At 35.2% G+C, this 14,890-nt stretch overlaps 1 protein-coding gene across 4 annotated transcripts in view; it reads left to right on the forward strand.

Moving 5' to 3' along the window:
* The window catches only part of Rp2 (RP2 activator of ARL3 GTPase), a 36,705-nt gene extending 26,378 nt beyond the window's left edge, over window positions 1–10,327 (forward strand). For 2 of the 4 annotated variants that reach the window (XM_028776129.1, XM_028776132.1), the window contains exons 4-5: window positions 6,287–6,372; window positions 6,708–6,929. In XM_028776129.1, coding sequence (XP_028631962.1) covers window positions 6,287–6,372; window positions 6,708–6,791 — 170 coding nt within the window. In that variant the 3' untranslated portion in view covers window positions 6,792–6,929. Of the gene's footprint in view, window positions 1–6,286; window positions 6,373–6,707; window positions 6,930–8,972; window positions 9,009–10,054 lie in introns of those variants that run through there. The other 2 variants (XM_028776131.1, XM_028776130.1) reach the window with 2 other exon arrangements.
* The last annotated feature ends 4,563 nt before the right edge of the window (window positions 10,328–14,890 follow it).

Consider the following 14,890-nt stretch of genomic DNA (forward strand, 5'->3'; position numbering starts at 1 on the left):
TAGGATCACTTGTGGAGGCTGAAGAGTCATTATAGGATCACTTGTGGAGGCTGAAGAGTCGTTAGGATCACTTGGTACTCTATCAGAGAACCCGAGTTCAATTTCCAGTACCCATGTTGGGCCACTTGGAAGTGCCTACAAGTCCAGCTCCAGGGTACCCTCTGCTGATCTCCATGGGCACATGCACTCAAGTACATATAGCCCAACAAAGACAAACATACTGTTTTCTACAGTAAGTTAAATCTGTTTTATGACACAGGCTATGGTCTATTTTGTTTAGATTTTATGCTCATTTGATGATAATGTAAATTCTGTTTGCTTGGTTGGATGTTATAAAGATAACTACTTTGTCAACTTAGTTGATAATAATATGTAAGTCATCTCTCTCATTTCTGCCTACTTATTTCATACATTAATGACAGAAATGTTGAAGTCTACATGTGTCATGAGGATTTGTGACATTTCTCTTTTCTAATCTTTGAGGCTTAACTGTATATTTTGAAAATCTGTTAATTGCATATGCATTTAGGATTGTTATATCTTGGAGAATCTTTATTATATAATAGTACCCTTTATCTCTGATTAACTTCTTTGCTCTAAAATCTATTTTATCTGAAATTAATAAAGTTACTTATTTATTATATATACAATATATTCCATACATATATATTTAAGGTAAAAGGTTTTTTTAGAGCATATAGTTGTTTTCTGCTTTTCAGTCCAGTCTAACGGTCTTTAACTGTTATCTTTAGAAGATTCATATCAAAGTAGATTATTGATAAAGTTGGATCAAAGTCTATCATCTTGCTAGTTTTTTTCTGTTACATTTTTGTTACCTATATAAATGTAATTGAGCAGTTTTATGATTTCACTTATCTTCTATTGACTTGTTGATTGTACATGTTTTTCTAAAATTTCGTTTCACAGAAGTAAATTACAATTTAGATAATTTGCATCCAACTTCACTCATAGTTTAAGAACCTGCAAGCATATTTTTAGATCTCCTTTCCCATCTTCTATCCTTTATCATCTCTTTTATGTTTATTATGATACATTGTAATAACAATTGTTAATGTTATCGCTTTGACTTCTCATGAATTTTTAGAGAAATATAAAATAGGAAAAATGGAGATAATATCTACCTGGAGGTTTTAGAACAGAGGAATGGCATGATCCTTTTCAAATGCAATTATTATTACTCTGATTGTCGTAGCGGGCAAGCAGAGAGACCACATAGGCTACTGCTCTGATCTAATTAATGCAGGATTGTTCACCACAGCCAAAAAGCCTAGATTTAAACCTATTGCAGAGTATTTGAATATGAAGTTTACATTGAAACACTAAAACATGACGAGTATCCTTGTTGACTTCATACTTTGAAATAATCACAGAAATTTTAGTAAGCATCATTAATAAACAGAGCTAATTAAGGAATATACTGTCAATATCATAGTTTTCTTAAATTTAGGATTATCCTAGTGTAAAATGATATACTTGCATACCTGTTTTGATGGTATTACTGTCTTAGAAATTTATTAAGCTACTTACTAGAAGTTCACCATATTCTAGTAAAGAATGTCAACCAATATACCCACTTGGTTAGTTCTCTCTGAATTCTAAATTATATTCTCTTTGTAGAAAACAGTAACTGTCTAACTGTTAGCAATAAATGTCTAACTTAAAAGGGAGAGGAACTAGGGACACATGTTAGTGGTAGAAGGCTTGCTTTCAACCCCAGGACTCTGGGTTCAATCTCCAACACCAAAAAAGAAAAAAAGAAAAGGAAGGAAGATGAAGAAAGAAAGGGAAAAAAAGAAAAAGAAGAAATCTTCTATACATTTTTAAACATACTATTTTTACTAAAAATAGAATTTGGGGCTGGACAGATGTCTCAGAGGTTAGTGGTATTCATTGTTCTTGCAAAGGACTGGAATTTGGGTCCCAGCACCCACACAATGCTCACAATTATCCATAACTCCAGTTCCAGAGGATCTGGCTCCCTCACCTCACGTACATGCAAGCAAAAGACTCATTAAAATATCTTTAAAATATAAAATTTAATGAGCCCATGGTGTTTCATCCCCCAGTTTCATCAACTTTTTGTCAGAGTTCAGGTATGGTGACTTGTGCTTGTAATCCCAGCTCTTGGAAGATGAGACAGGAAGATTGCCACAAAGTTCAGGGTAACCCGAGTTCCACAGTAAGTTCCAGTCTAGCCTGAGTTATAGACTTAACACTGTCTCAAAAACAACAACAAACTTTTAACCTCCTATTTCACTAAAATGTTCTAATCCAATGTTATTTTGTCTTGACTTTTCATTCCCCACATTTATGTATCTCAAATAAAGCAAAATTTAAAACATGCTTTCTTGAGTAACCACACTGCATTTTAACATCTAACAGTTAATGGCAGTTCCTTAAAGATCCTTTCATACTCATATGCAAATTATCTTCATTGTCAAATTCTTTATGTCCTTTTACAGCTAATTTCATCCAGGTCTAAAAGTGGGTCCACTTGTTGTAATGTGTTGTTTTATATCTTGTATGTCTTAATTTTAAAAACCAAACATTTTTCCCTCTTTATGTTTCATGCCTTTGTAAATGAAGTCTGGTCTCTTGTTCCGTAGTGTTTATGGAATTAAATTGTTCTACTATGTTTCTTGTAAAAGTTAAATCAAAACCTTGTTTACACTTAGGTTTTTTTTTAACAAGAATACTTTCATAGGTGCCAGTACCTCTTGTTGCTTTAAATGCAAATACCCACAGTGTTTGATTAGGATTTTTATCATCTAAAAGTCATCAGTAGATTCAGCTGGCAATGACCTTTTCAATGTGCATGAAATGAATAGGTGTCAAGACCATAGGGGTTTTGCCTGAACCAATTATTTTAATAGGAGTTGCAAAATGATCACTTTCTGGTTATTATCACCACCTCTGCATTTAGCAGATGTTAAGAGAATACCTTGTACACCTGCACTGTTTGATTGACTTGAAATATGCTCATACCAGAAAAACAAGTAAGCATCAATTTTCAGAGTACTGAATTGGTACCCTAGCAACCCTCAGTAATGTCCAGTGAGTTTTATTCCATTTTTTGTCTAAATACCATCATGAACTCAAGGACTTTTATATAGTCAGTGTATTTTAATAAGCTGTCATTATTCCTTCTGATTTCACCATGTCTCATATCCTTTTAATACACTCTATTGCTCTTGGATAATTTCAGTGCTTTCAACTCAGTAAGATATTTCAGCCAGGTTTGATGTTAGAGACAGAGGCAGATGATCTCTGTTAGTTTGATATCACCCTGATCAAACAACCAAGTTCGGGCCAGCCACTGCTAAATAGTAGGGTTTTTTTTTTGTTTTCAAAAAGAAAAACAACAACATCAATAATAACAAAAACGTAGACAATAATGTAACAAAGTACTGTATCTACCACCATGGTTTTACAGTTTCCAAATGTGTTCACAAATTTTCTATTGCTATAAAAATAACTGAAGCAATCAACTTAATAAAAAGGAAGGTTTTATTTTGACTTGGAATTTTTGGAGCTTTCCGTCTATGACTGATTGGCCTTGTTCCTTTGGGCTTTCTGTAGCGAACACATCAGGATAAAGCCCATTTGCCCTGTGCCTGAAACAAAAGGAAGAAGAGATGGGACCCTACAATGCTCTTTGTGAATAGCCCCCAAAGATATAAAAGATCTCCCACTATGCATCTTCTCTTAAATGTTTCTACTACTTTCCAATACTAGTTTCCAGTACTTTGAGCTGGGTACTAAGCTTTTAGCACATGGACTAAAATCCAAACTATTACACCAGCTCATAGACAGTATATGACTTAGTAAAATTTTTTCTTTTATAATACTTTTCTTCTGAAAGTTTTGGTTTTTTACCATATTGTTTTAACAATAAGAGTAACTTTTACTACCAGAGTAAGATTAATGAAACTTTAAAATTCTCTTCTATCCTTTTGTACTTAGGACATATTCCTCTGAGGGTATACACAAAACACTGTCCTCTAAGCTTGCTTAGACTAGGTCTCTGTATGGCCATATCACTAACTCGATAGCTTCATTTATTTTGGTTTGCTTTTAAGTTTTAGAACTGCTTTTTTCCACATTTACTTTTGGCATTGAGATGCTGACATGCTTTCCATTGTCAAGTTATAGAAAATGATACATTGAGAGACTTTTCACCTATATACATACTATTATAATTAGATCCCCTCTTTCTTTCAATAGGTAAACATTTGGGAGCGGGACTTTTGATATTTACCTTTTTTCATTTTTCTGAACAGGCTTGTGGCTTAGAATAAGTTGTCTAGCATAAGAACTTTTTCCTAAAAGTCTACCTTTAGAATTATTGCCCCTTGCAAGGTTTCATTCGGTACCCACTTCTTTTTTTTTTTAAGATTTATTTATTTCATTTATATGAATACACTGTTGCTATCTCCAGACACACCAGAAGAGGGCATCGGATCCCATTACAGATGGTTGTGAGCCACCATATGGTTGCTGGGAATTGAACTCAGGACCTCTGGAAGAGCAAGCAGCCAGTGTTCTTAACCACTGAGCCATCTCTCCAGCCCCAATACCCTCTTCTTATCACTCACATTTTTCACAGAAACTTTTTGCCAAGAATGAGAAAATGTAAGCAGTTACCTTTTCTTTTACTCAGTACCAATTGTAATCTACAGATACTGTGATGCTGGGAGCTCATAGTTCAGCTTGTTCTCTAGGTCTGAGGGTACAGTTGAGCACTGTATTGCTTGACTTTCCTGTATGTTTACTATAACAAATTACAACCCTCCAGTTATTTTAGCCCCAAATTTAATGATATCTTTCTCATTATTGTGCTTTGTTCAGGACACACAACTGCATTAAAGCCAGCATTTCATATTGGCTCACTTTAGTATTTCATACTTAGTACTCTATTCTGTATCATTTTATGTTTGTTTAATCAGTTTATATTTGTTTTCAAGATACATTTGTAAACCCCTGGAAGTCAGAATTTCTCCACCATCATAGGAGATAAAAGGCTGATCTGTTAGGAATATGGTGATCACTGAATAAACATTAATTGAATTAAAGTGTACATTTTCTTGGTCTAATTGGCCTTAGCCTTGCTTGCCAAAAAATCTTTGTTACAGTCCAGGTCTACCAAAGGTTAAATCATGAATCTCTACCCCAAAATATAAGTCATAGGGGTATTCACATTAATGGAAAGGAAAGGAGGGACAAATCTTTCTATTCAGAGGATTAAAAAGAAAAGCTCAGTCTTCGCCTTTAGAATGTAGCTTTAAGACACAGTTGGGAAAGTTTTTCAAGGAGACATTGCTTTGGTGCCTGGCCTCAGTTCCCCTTTGGTTTAGTTCCATAGTTGATGGCCTAGAGCTTGGCTGGTAAGTAGGGGAACTAGAAGGAAGTTCTTTGTACTGCTAAATGAGTGGAAATTCTTTGGTATTGTATGTTTTGTTTTAAAAAGAAGAATAAAAACCAGAGAAACCAGACAATTTCCAACAGCTAAAAATGTGACACTAAGGGGGTTAGAGAGACGACTCAATGGTTAAGAATGCTTATTGCTCGTGCAGAGGACTGACTGGAATTTGGGTACCAGTAACGAAATCTAGCAGCTCAGAACCAACTATCTATAACTCCAGCTGCAGGGAATTCAATGACATCTTCTGGTCTCTACAAGTCACCTGCCTTCTACATGCTCATACCCCACACACACATACTTTAAAAAAATGTGACACTAGTCCTATTAATAGTAGTGGAGCTGCTCATCATAGGATTGATTTATGGTAGGGATAGGGAAACGCTGAAATCATGTGCTCTTCTATTTACGTCCTCCTTCCCCACCTGATAAAGCTACTGCGTATTTCTTAAGAAGAATCCACAAATGAATGCCGGGTGTAGTGCATACCTGTAATTGCAGTACTCAGGAGACAGAGGCAGGAAAATGAGGAAAAGTTCAAGGACAAGCTACCCAGGGCTATATAGTGAGACTGTGTCAAAAATCTAAAATAAAAGAAATACAAGCTGGGCAGTGGTGGTACACGCCTTTAATCCCAGTACTTGGGAGGCAGAGACAGGTGGATTTCTGAGTTCGAGGCCAGTCTGGTCTACAGAGTGAGTTCCAGGACAGCCAGGGCTACACAGAGAAAACCTGTCTCGAAAAACAAAACAAACAAACAAAAAACAAAAGAAAAGAAATACAAGGATTACTTTTACAATATATTTATATTTGTGCTATGAAAACACTTCTTGGGGTTCCTTTCAGGTCCTGTGATTGCCTTGGAATTTAATGGAGATGGCGCTGTACAAGAATGTCACCTTATTGTAAATGGGATATTCAACGGGTTAAAGGTATAAAATCTTAGTATATTCCAATCCAGCTTTCTATTTTATCTCCTTTCCCTTATAATCAAATAGTACTTGTAGTTATGGTATATCCCTTAACACATATCCCTCACAACCATCCAGCTCCAGAGGATCCAACACTCTCTTTGACCTCTGAGGAAACCAGTCATATGTATGGTACACATACTACATACATTCAGGCAAAACATTCATACACATACAAACTAACTCTAAAAACTTAAAAAGAAAATGCAAGCCTGTGATTTTGTTCTGTGAAGAGGTGGCCTTTGACATCTAAGGGCTACAAAACTAATTTCTTGTTTATTTTGTATTTTGAATAGATGTTTGTATCAGAAAAGAAGGAAACCGCATCTGGAGATGTTGACAGCTTCTATAACTTTGCTGAGATCCAGATGGGGATTTGAAGCAGATTGTGGTATTAAGCACCTTCCAACCTTTATATATAGACAGTTTGATAATATATTTATGTATGTTAGTCACTTAACAATTAGTAATTTTTACTAATGCTAAAATTGCTAAAGGCCATTTTTAAATAACTCTTTGAATACCATATTATTTACTTGAGGATCTAAAATAGCTCATTTAATTCAGTAGTTTTAATCATTTTATAAACCATTTAACCTGCTTCAATAAGCTTGCAGTTTTATTTCTTTTCATACAATAGTCTTATTAGGAAATATTCATGATTTTATTCCTAATTAAAAGTTCTTCCATATCTCTCATAATTTAAACTTTCCAACTTTCCTTAGTGCTCCATGATAATTCATTTAAGAGTATATTTTGTTTCTTATTTTCTCTTTTAATTTAGAGGAATTTGTTACTAGTTGAAATTAAATAAACCTATATACTTTTTTTTAAAAAGTACAAAGCCAGTTAAATAATCATTTGCTTCTTGCATTGTCTGACTAATGAGATTTTGTACATGGAGTTGACATACTATTTTGTAAATTGGAAGATTTTTTTTTAAAATGGGTATTTGAAAGCTGAGTGTGGTCATGGCATCTGTAGTCCCAGGCTACTTGGGATGCCTACGTGGAAGAATCACTTGAGCTCAGGAGTTCAAGACCAGCCTTGGCATGTAAGGCTCTATTTCAGTAGAAAGAAAAAAAAGGGCTGGAGAGATGGCTCAGTGGTTAAGAGCACTGACTGCTCTTCCAGAGGTCCTGAATTCAAATCCCAGCAACCACATGGTGGCTCACAACCATCTGTAATGAGATCTGATGCCCTCTTCTGGTGTGTCTGAAGACAGCTACAGTGTATTCATATATAATAAATAAATAAATCTTTAAAAAAAAAACCTAAGATAACCAGCTTTGCAAATACTTCTAACTGATCCTGGCATTGCTGTTTTAAGGACTACTTCCAAAGTAGTATGGCTGATTTTTAAGTTAGTATAATTGCCAGATGATTCTTCTGCTTTCTAATAAGAAGTACAACATAAAACTGTAGAACAGCAATCACCGGCAGATTTGACAGAGGTGATCACTGTCTGATAGCTGTTGTGACTAGCAAGAGACCTAGAGCAAAACTTACTGACTTTTAGGTAAGGAACACTTAGGTATGATGGTAATCTAGACAGATTATTAAAAATCTCCATCCATTTTTTTTTACTCATGTCAATTAATGTTAAAGTATGATAAAAGTTTTGCTTACTTGAAATCATTATTTCTCAAATCTGTTTAATAATAGTAACTTCCCAGGAGGAGGCATAGGAATTGTTCAGAAATCCACATTGATGGATCTAGTCTAAAGAGACCCAGATTCAGTTTTCAAGGGAAACTGAATGAGGATGTGTTATCATCTAAACTAATCTGTTCTGAATGTGTTAATAGCTTGATTTTTTTTTATCGTGTTTGGCAGGGAACAGGAACAGCTTTCATAGGCTCATTTAAAGGAATCTGAATGACACTATTTCATGAAATTGAAAATGGCCACTTGTAAAAATTCCTTTCATGGTTGTTACTAAAAGTATATTTTCATGTGTAAAGTAGTTTTGGATAATTTCAGGCCAACTTAGAATTACCATGTTGAATTGTGAATGTGTACAAATAATGGTTTTTACTTTGAATTAATAATATTGAATACCTACACTGTGCCTAGCCTTGTGCTGACCATCAGCATTTAACATTTCTTTTATGATAAGAGCATCATGTTCTACAAAGTCAATATGATCTCATAAGGTGCAAATAAAAACTGCTGGCAGGTATAACAGTTTCTACCATAATTTACAAATGGTCTTTGCAAATAACCGTCAGAGGCATTAACATGTTCTTAGCTAAGCTAAATTAAATGCATTCTTTTCTGCTCTGATTAAAGTACTAATTGTCTTTATCCACATTTGAAATAATCTCAATACTTGTTTTTTAAGAACTAAAATGCAATATTATACAATGCTGTACATTGAGTTTTTATCTTATCAATAATGGTGTGTAAAAACTCAGGAATATTGGTAAAGGAGACATTCATTTTAAGGTTTTCCCACCAAATTTAGTATGTTAACCAAAGCTTGAAATTTTATATCCATTTAAATTCTTTTTTATGATTTATTTATTTTATGAATATGAGTACACTATTGCTCTCTTCAGATACACCAGAAGAGGGCATTGGATCCCATTACAGATGGTTGTTAGCCACCATGTGGTTGCTGGGATTTGAACTCAGGACCTCTGGAAGAACAGTCGGTGCTCTTAACCACTGAGCCATTTCTCCAGCCCTTTATATCCATTTAGATAAGAACTTTTTACAAGTACTTTTATGTTGTTTCTGCAAGTCTAAACTTTGATAGTAATCATGATATACTAACTACATTTTATTTCTGAATAGTTTTTAAATTCATGAAAAATTAATAGCCATGAAAAGTGATTTTTATTGTTATATTTGTTTAAACATATTAGTTTACTTCTCTTGCATTAATAGTACTACTATATTTTGGATCTGTATATTTATGTGTAGCTTTTATATGTAAATTTATCTAGTGTTTATAAAATGTGCTTTGAAATAAATGTTAAAATTAAAATGGTTTAATGCTAAGTTTTTCAAGAGTACTCTGTATTTTCTCATATATGTACCAAAATTTGATAAAATTTTTATTTTCTTTTGGGTGTTTTGTTATATAATTTTTTAAGTTTTTTTAAAAAATAAAGTGGTCTAATCTCTGCCTCATACTAATGAGAAATGAACTGTATACTGAGTGTATATATATTTGATGTATATATGTGCATGTGTATATACATATACACAAGGTACTCTGAAGAAATGAAAAGGAAGAAACATATTTTGATATAAAGAATTTCTATCATGTTTTCTTTGCTAAAATAAGTCACATTTTGTTATGGCTGAATATTTGCTAAGATTAGGCATCTTTCCTTCCATATTTTAAAAATGCTGTGTGTAGCATATACAAATGTAATTCCAATACTCAGGAATTCAAGGCCAGTCTAGGTTATATATTGAATTCCAGGCCACTCTAGGCTTATTATAGCCCAGAGCCTGTCTTAAAAAATAAAGAAGTATGATAAATTTTCATTCAGGTTTATAAGAGTAGATGGTATTTTTATTGTCAAATTTGCCAGTCTTTGTCCTCCTTTCCTAGCTCATAAAACAAATACTGAAATTGCAAATTGGTTAGTTTGTAAAAATATAACATTGTTTATTTCTACTTATAAAGGTTCAACAAACACATTAAGAACATTTGGAGCATTGAGAACAAGCAGAAATGATAATACAATAATAAAACTACTTCCTGTTGGATAATTCTTTATGTCTATACTTTGTTTTTCTTATAAAAGATATATTTAAGTTTTCTATATAAACGGGAAAGTGATTTTGATGCACATTAAAATTTAAGATGCTCATTTCCTACTGTTAGTTCTCCAAGTCGAGGTGCCTTCAAACCCATTCTAGAAAAATTCTATCTTTTGAAGGCATCTCCTTACAGTAAATGTCAATTAGCATGGAGCCCCTCAACTAGCTATGCAGAATAATGGACACTGGAGTGCTCAGCCCTAAATGGGACATCTATATCACACTCTTCCCTCCCAAGCTAGGGATCTTCTTGGAAGAAGAGGTTGGAAAGATCCAGGCATTGTGGATAACATCAAGGGAACTATTTTCCAGATCCAAACAGGCAGTTGCACATATGAACTTACAGTAACTGTGACAGCATGAACAAGTCTTGTGCGACAAACAAGAGCCCTACAAAAATCCCAGTATGTAGCAGGGAAGGTGGGCACAAAATCCCACCACAAGCTAAGAAGCTATTGGTGTTTGATAGTTGCTGGGAGAGTGAGAATCAGGTTTCTTGAATGAAATGATCCTGGTAGGTTGACCATAGGCACCGCCACAACTAGCTAGAAAGACAAACTGGATTTGATGAAAGGGAAAAAACTCACAAAATTATATGAGAAGGAATGGGAGGATCGAGAGGGTAGCTATGGGAGGAATTAGGGAGAAAGAGTAAATATGTTCAAAACATGTCACATGAAATTCCCAAAGAATAAATTTGTTTGCAAAATAAATGCAGGAAGCATACCCATTGGGATTGGATCTTGTGGTTTGATTTCTGCATTGTGTCATAAATACTGTACTACTTCAAAACCAGCACATAATCCTTAAAACATATACTTTTTTAAAAGTTTAACACTAAAAACAGCAGCCTTCACAAGACTTGTAGACATGTAGTAGTGTAGCTTCAATCAGAAGAGTCTCTCAAAAGTCTGTGTGCTAGGTTTAGCAGGTAAAGGAACTTGCTGTATAAAACTGGTAATCTGAATTTGAACCCACATAAAGGTAGAAGTTAAGAGTTCATTACATGGGCTAGAGAAAGGGTTCATTGGTTATAAGCACTGGCTTCTCTTCCAGAGGTCCTGAGTTCAATTTCCAGCAACCAACATGGTGGCTCACAGCCATCTGTAATGGGATCTGTGCCCTCTTCTGGTGTGTCTGAAAACAGGGACTGTATACTCATATACTTCAAGTCAAGCAACTATGGTTTGCCTGCCTAGCATTTGCACAAGATCAAGCCAATTAACCCTCCAACACTGATTGCCTGCCTGATGCCTACACAAGATCAAGCCAGTCAACACTCCAACATGGATATAGATCTACCCCTAGGTATTGAAAGAGGGATGTGGTAGAATCCTGGGAGGAGTTGGGAGGGGTGTAGATATGACCTAAATATATTCATATATGAAATTACAAAAGAATATAGTCAGGCAGTGGTGGCACACACCCTTAATCCCAACTCTGGAGTCAGAGGCAGGCAGATTTCTGAGTTCAAGGCCACTCTGCTCTACAAAGTGAGCTCCAGGCCTGGAACTTGAACTCAGAAATCTGCCTGCCTCTGACTCCAGAGAGTTAGGATTAAGGGTTATATATAATATAAGATATATATATATATACACTGTTTTAAAGGAATGGTCACCAGCCCATGGTACTGCCAGGAGGTGGTGATATTAGGAGATAGAAATAGAATCTGGTGACTGCTGGCAGGCCCTTCAAAGGTATATTTGGACCAGGGCCGTCCCCTCTCTCTTTATGCTTCCCAGATACCACGAGGTGAACACCTTTGCTATATGTCCAGCTCTGTGCCATGATACCTTGCCAGAGGCCTGAAATGGACCATCTGACCACAGACTAAAAGCTTTGAAAACATGGACTGAAATAAACCTTTCCTCCTTAAAAGTTGGTTTTCCTTGGGTATTTAGAACAACTTGTGATATCTTATAGACTTACTGCAGATTTATGCTATCTTAATAGTGAAGACCTTTTGTTAAGTGAAATAATTTCCTTACTCTTGACTTGTTTTCTTTCTTGGTATGTACAGAATATTAGAGAATAGAGATGTCATTATATTTCATCCCTTTCTGTATATGATACTGGCTTTTAGTGGTAAGATGTTCAGAAACTGATTTCATACTTTCTTCGTGAAGGCTTGTTGTCATCTATAAATAGTGAACATAATTGGTAGAGCCATCAGCATTCTCACCCTGGATCTGATCCTCCTGTCACCTGCCTTTACTTCTTTGGTTTACCTGATCCACTTCTAATTAGACAGTGAAAAAATAACTTAAATTGTGTGACAACTAATTAACTGATGCTTGTTGTGTCCATTGAAAACAACAAGTAATTTATAAAGGTTAAGTATCATTGTACTGAACAAAGTAGATTCGATGTTTTTTAAAGTAGTTTAGCGGTAAAGGGCGTACACCTCACAACTAGGCAGCTAAGTAAGAAAAAAACAAGTATAAGTGACAGGTAGAACTTGAGTGCTGTTTTCTTGCAGTGTATTGCACTTCCAATTCTAAAATTCAAGTTGGTTTTATAGGCTCATTAATAGACTCTTTTATATTGTTCTTATAAACAATAAGTGATTGAAGAATAATATTAGTTAGGTGTTGGGGATGGAACCCAGGCCCTTGCATTTGCTAGGTAAGTACTCCATGCCATCCTTACATTTTCTCTCATTTGAGTCTCAGTTTTAGGGCTGTGAAGAGTCTAATGTTCCCAATTTTTGATTTTGTATAGAGAAGAAAACTGAGGGTCAGAAAGTTTGGATGGCCTGTCCAGCTCAAACCACACTCAAGTGCAATGTAGGCCTCTGCTGTCACCTTGTGGTTACTAGGGGAACAAGACTTACTCACTTGAACCTCCTATGTGAAGCCTTTCCCAACAATCACAGACAGAAAGGCCTGGTCCCTTGATGCTCCATACAAACTTCTATGAACCTGTTCTCTGTTCCTGCATCTGCATCACCTAGGAACTGGTTAGAATCAACTCACTCTAGACCTGTTGACTAAACATCTATGAAATACACACACACACATAATTCAGGTATTTATATGCATTCATACTAATATATGAGACGCTCATTCTGGATTATTTGACCTCAAGCTCTAGAATCAAAACTCAGAAATCATTATGTTCAGAGGGAATAGATTAGGGTCCAATAATGTGATCTGTGTTTAATAAATATTTTTATTAGATGATCCATCATTTATTATAGAAGTTTAGCTTCTTTTGTAATTAATTCCTCTCTTCATGTACTCTCATTGATTTGGGAATTAAAAACACTTTTTAATATTAAGCTTGTTTTTGTTTGTTTTGTGTTGAAGTAGTCACTGCCATCTCTGCCCACGAAGGCTCCTAGGGAGGAAACTTTAAGAACATCAGTGCTGTTCACTAGAAACAAGAGCATAGACATTTCTGACTTAAAATTTTATCTGATGTGTTTCTATGTTGAGGCTTAGGTGATTTGTCAATACTAGGTCAAATTTATAAGATAAAGAACAGTCAGGTACTTGCTTTGGACTTAAGGGGAAGTTAATTACTTGGTCCCCTCAGATCTGTCACCCTCTGTACCTTTTGACATCTTTCCACTTCAGATATTCAGTTATCCATAAAACATGTATGGTTGTCCAGGAAAACTCAAGTGTTTCCAGATTTGGAACCTTATTTTTTTTCCTGAATGAAAGCTTAGCTTAAGGGCTGGAGAGATGGCTCAGCGGTTAAGAGCACTGACTGCTCTTCTAGCGGTCATGAGTTCAAATCCCAGCAACCACATGGTGGCTCACAACCATCTGCAATGAGATCTGATGCCCTCATATAGGTGTCTGAAAACAGCCACAGTGTACTTACATATAATAAATAAATAAATCTTAAAAAAAGAAAGCTTAGCTTAAGTCTAAACATTAAAGGAAAACTAAAATCCAAAATTCATAATTTACTTCTATTTATTTTTTCCCATTACTCAGTAAAGATACATTTATTTCTTTATCTGAGACTGGACTTTATGTTTATGTTTAGTCAGTGGTAGCAGACCAGGACCCACAAGGCATATGATCACCCTCTTCTCATTACTATTTTAAAGACAGCATGATACAGAAAGAAAAAAAGAAAAGAGAACCATGTGTATAAACGCAGTGGTTAGCCCTGGAGTCAGATGCTTCTGACTTGAGCCAGGGCTCAGCTGTTCAAAAGGGGGAAAAGATGCTTACTATCATTTACACGTCCTTGATCAGGGGCATAGTAAATCTTCTGGTGTTAACAAGTATTTGTTGAGCAAACACATGATCAAAGGTTAGAGCAGTGCTGTCAAGAAAGGACAGCATTTGAGTCCAATATGGTATTGCTCATACTGCATCTGGTGGACAACACTACATCTAGGTGCTGTTCTGGTTTTTTTTTTTTTAATTTTAGCATTAAATACAAGGAAAACTAGAAGCCTCAGGACATGAATACATGCTCAGAATGTTACCCTCTAAAACTTTTTCCACGAGTACAAGTCTTTTAAATTGTGAGGAAAAACATACATGAGATTCACTCTCATCACATTTGAAGTGTACCACACTGCGCATGCACTTTTATAGATAAACTGTTTATAGGGAAATACCTAAAGAGGTACATCCTGTGTTAACTGAAGGGGCAGAAATCATTTAAGTGTAGTTACGTTTGTGGGGTTTTTTTTGTTGTTGTTGTTAGTGTCTTTTTCTTTTCTTTTTTTTTT

The sequence above is a fragment of the Grammomys surdaster genome, unplaced genomic scaffold (genome assembly GCF_004785775.1).
Source record: "Grammomys surdaster isolate TR1022 unplaced genomic scaffold, NIH_TR_1.0 265, whole genome shotgun sequence".
In the NCBI taxonomy this organism is placed as follows: domain Eukaryota; kingdom Metazoa; phylum Chordata; class Mammalia; order Rodentia; family Muridae; genus Grammomys; species Grammomys surdaster.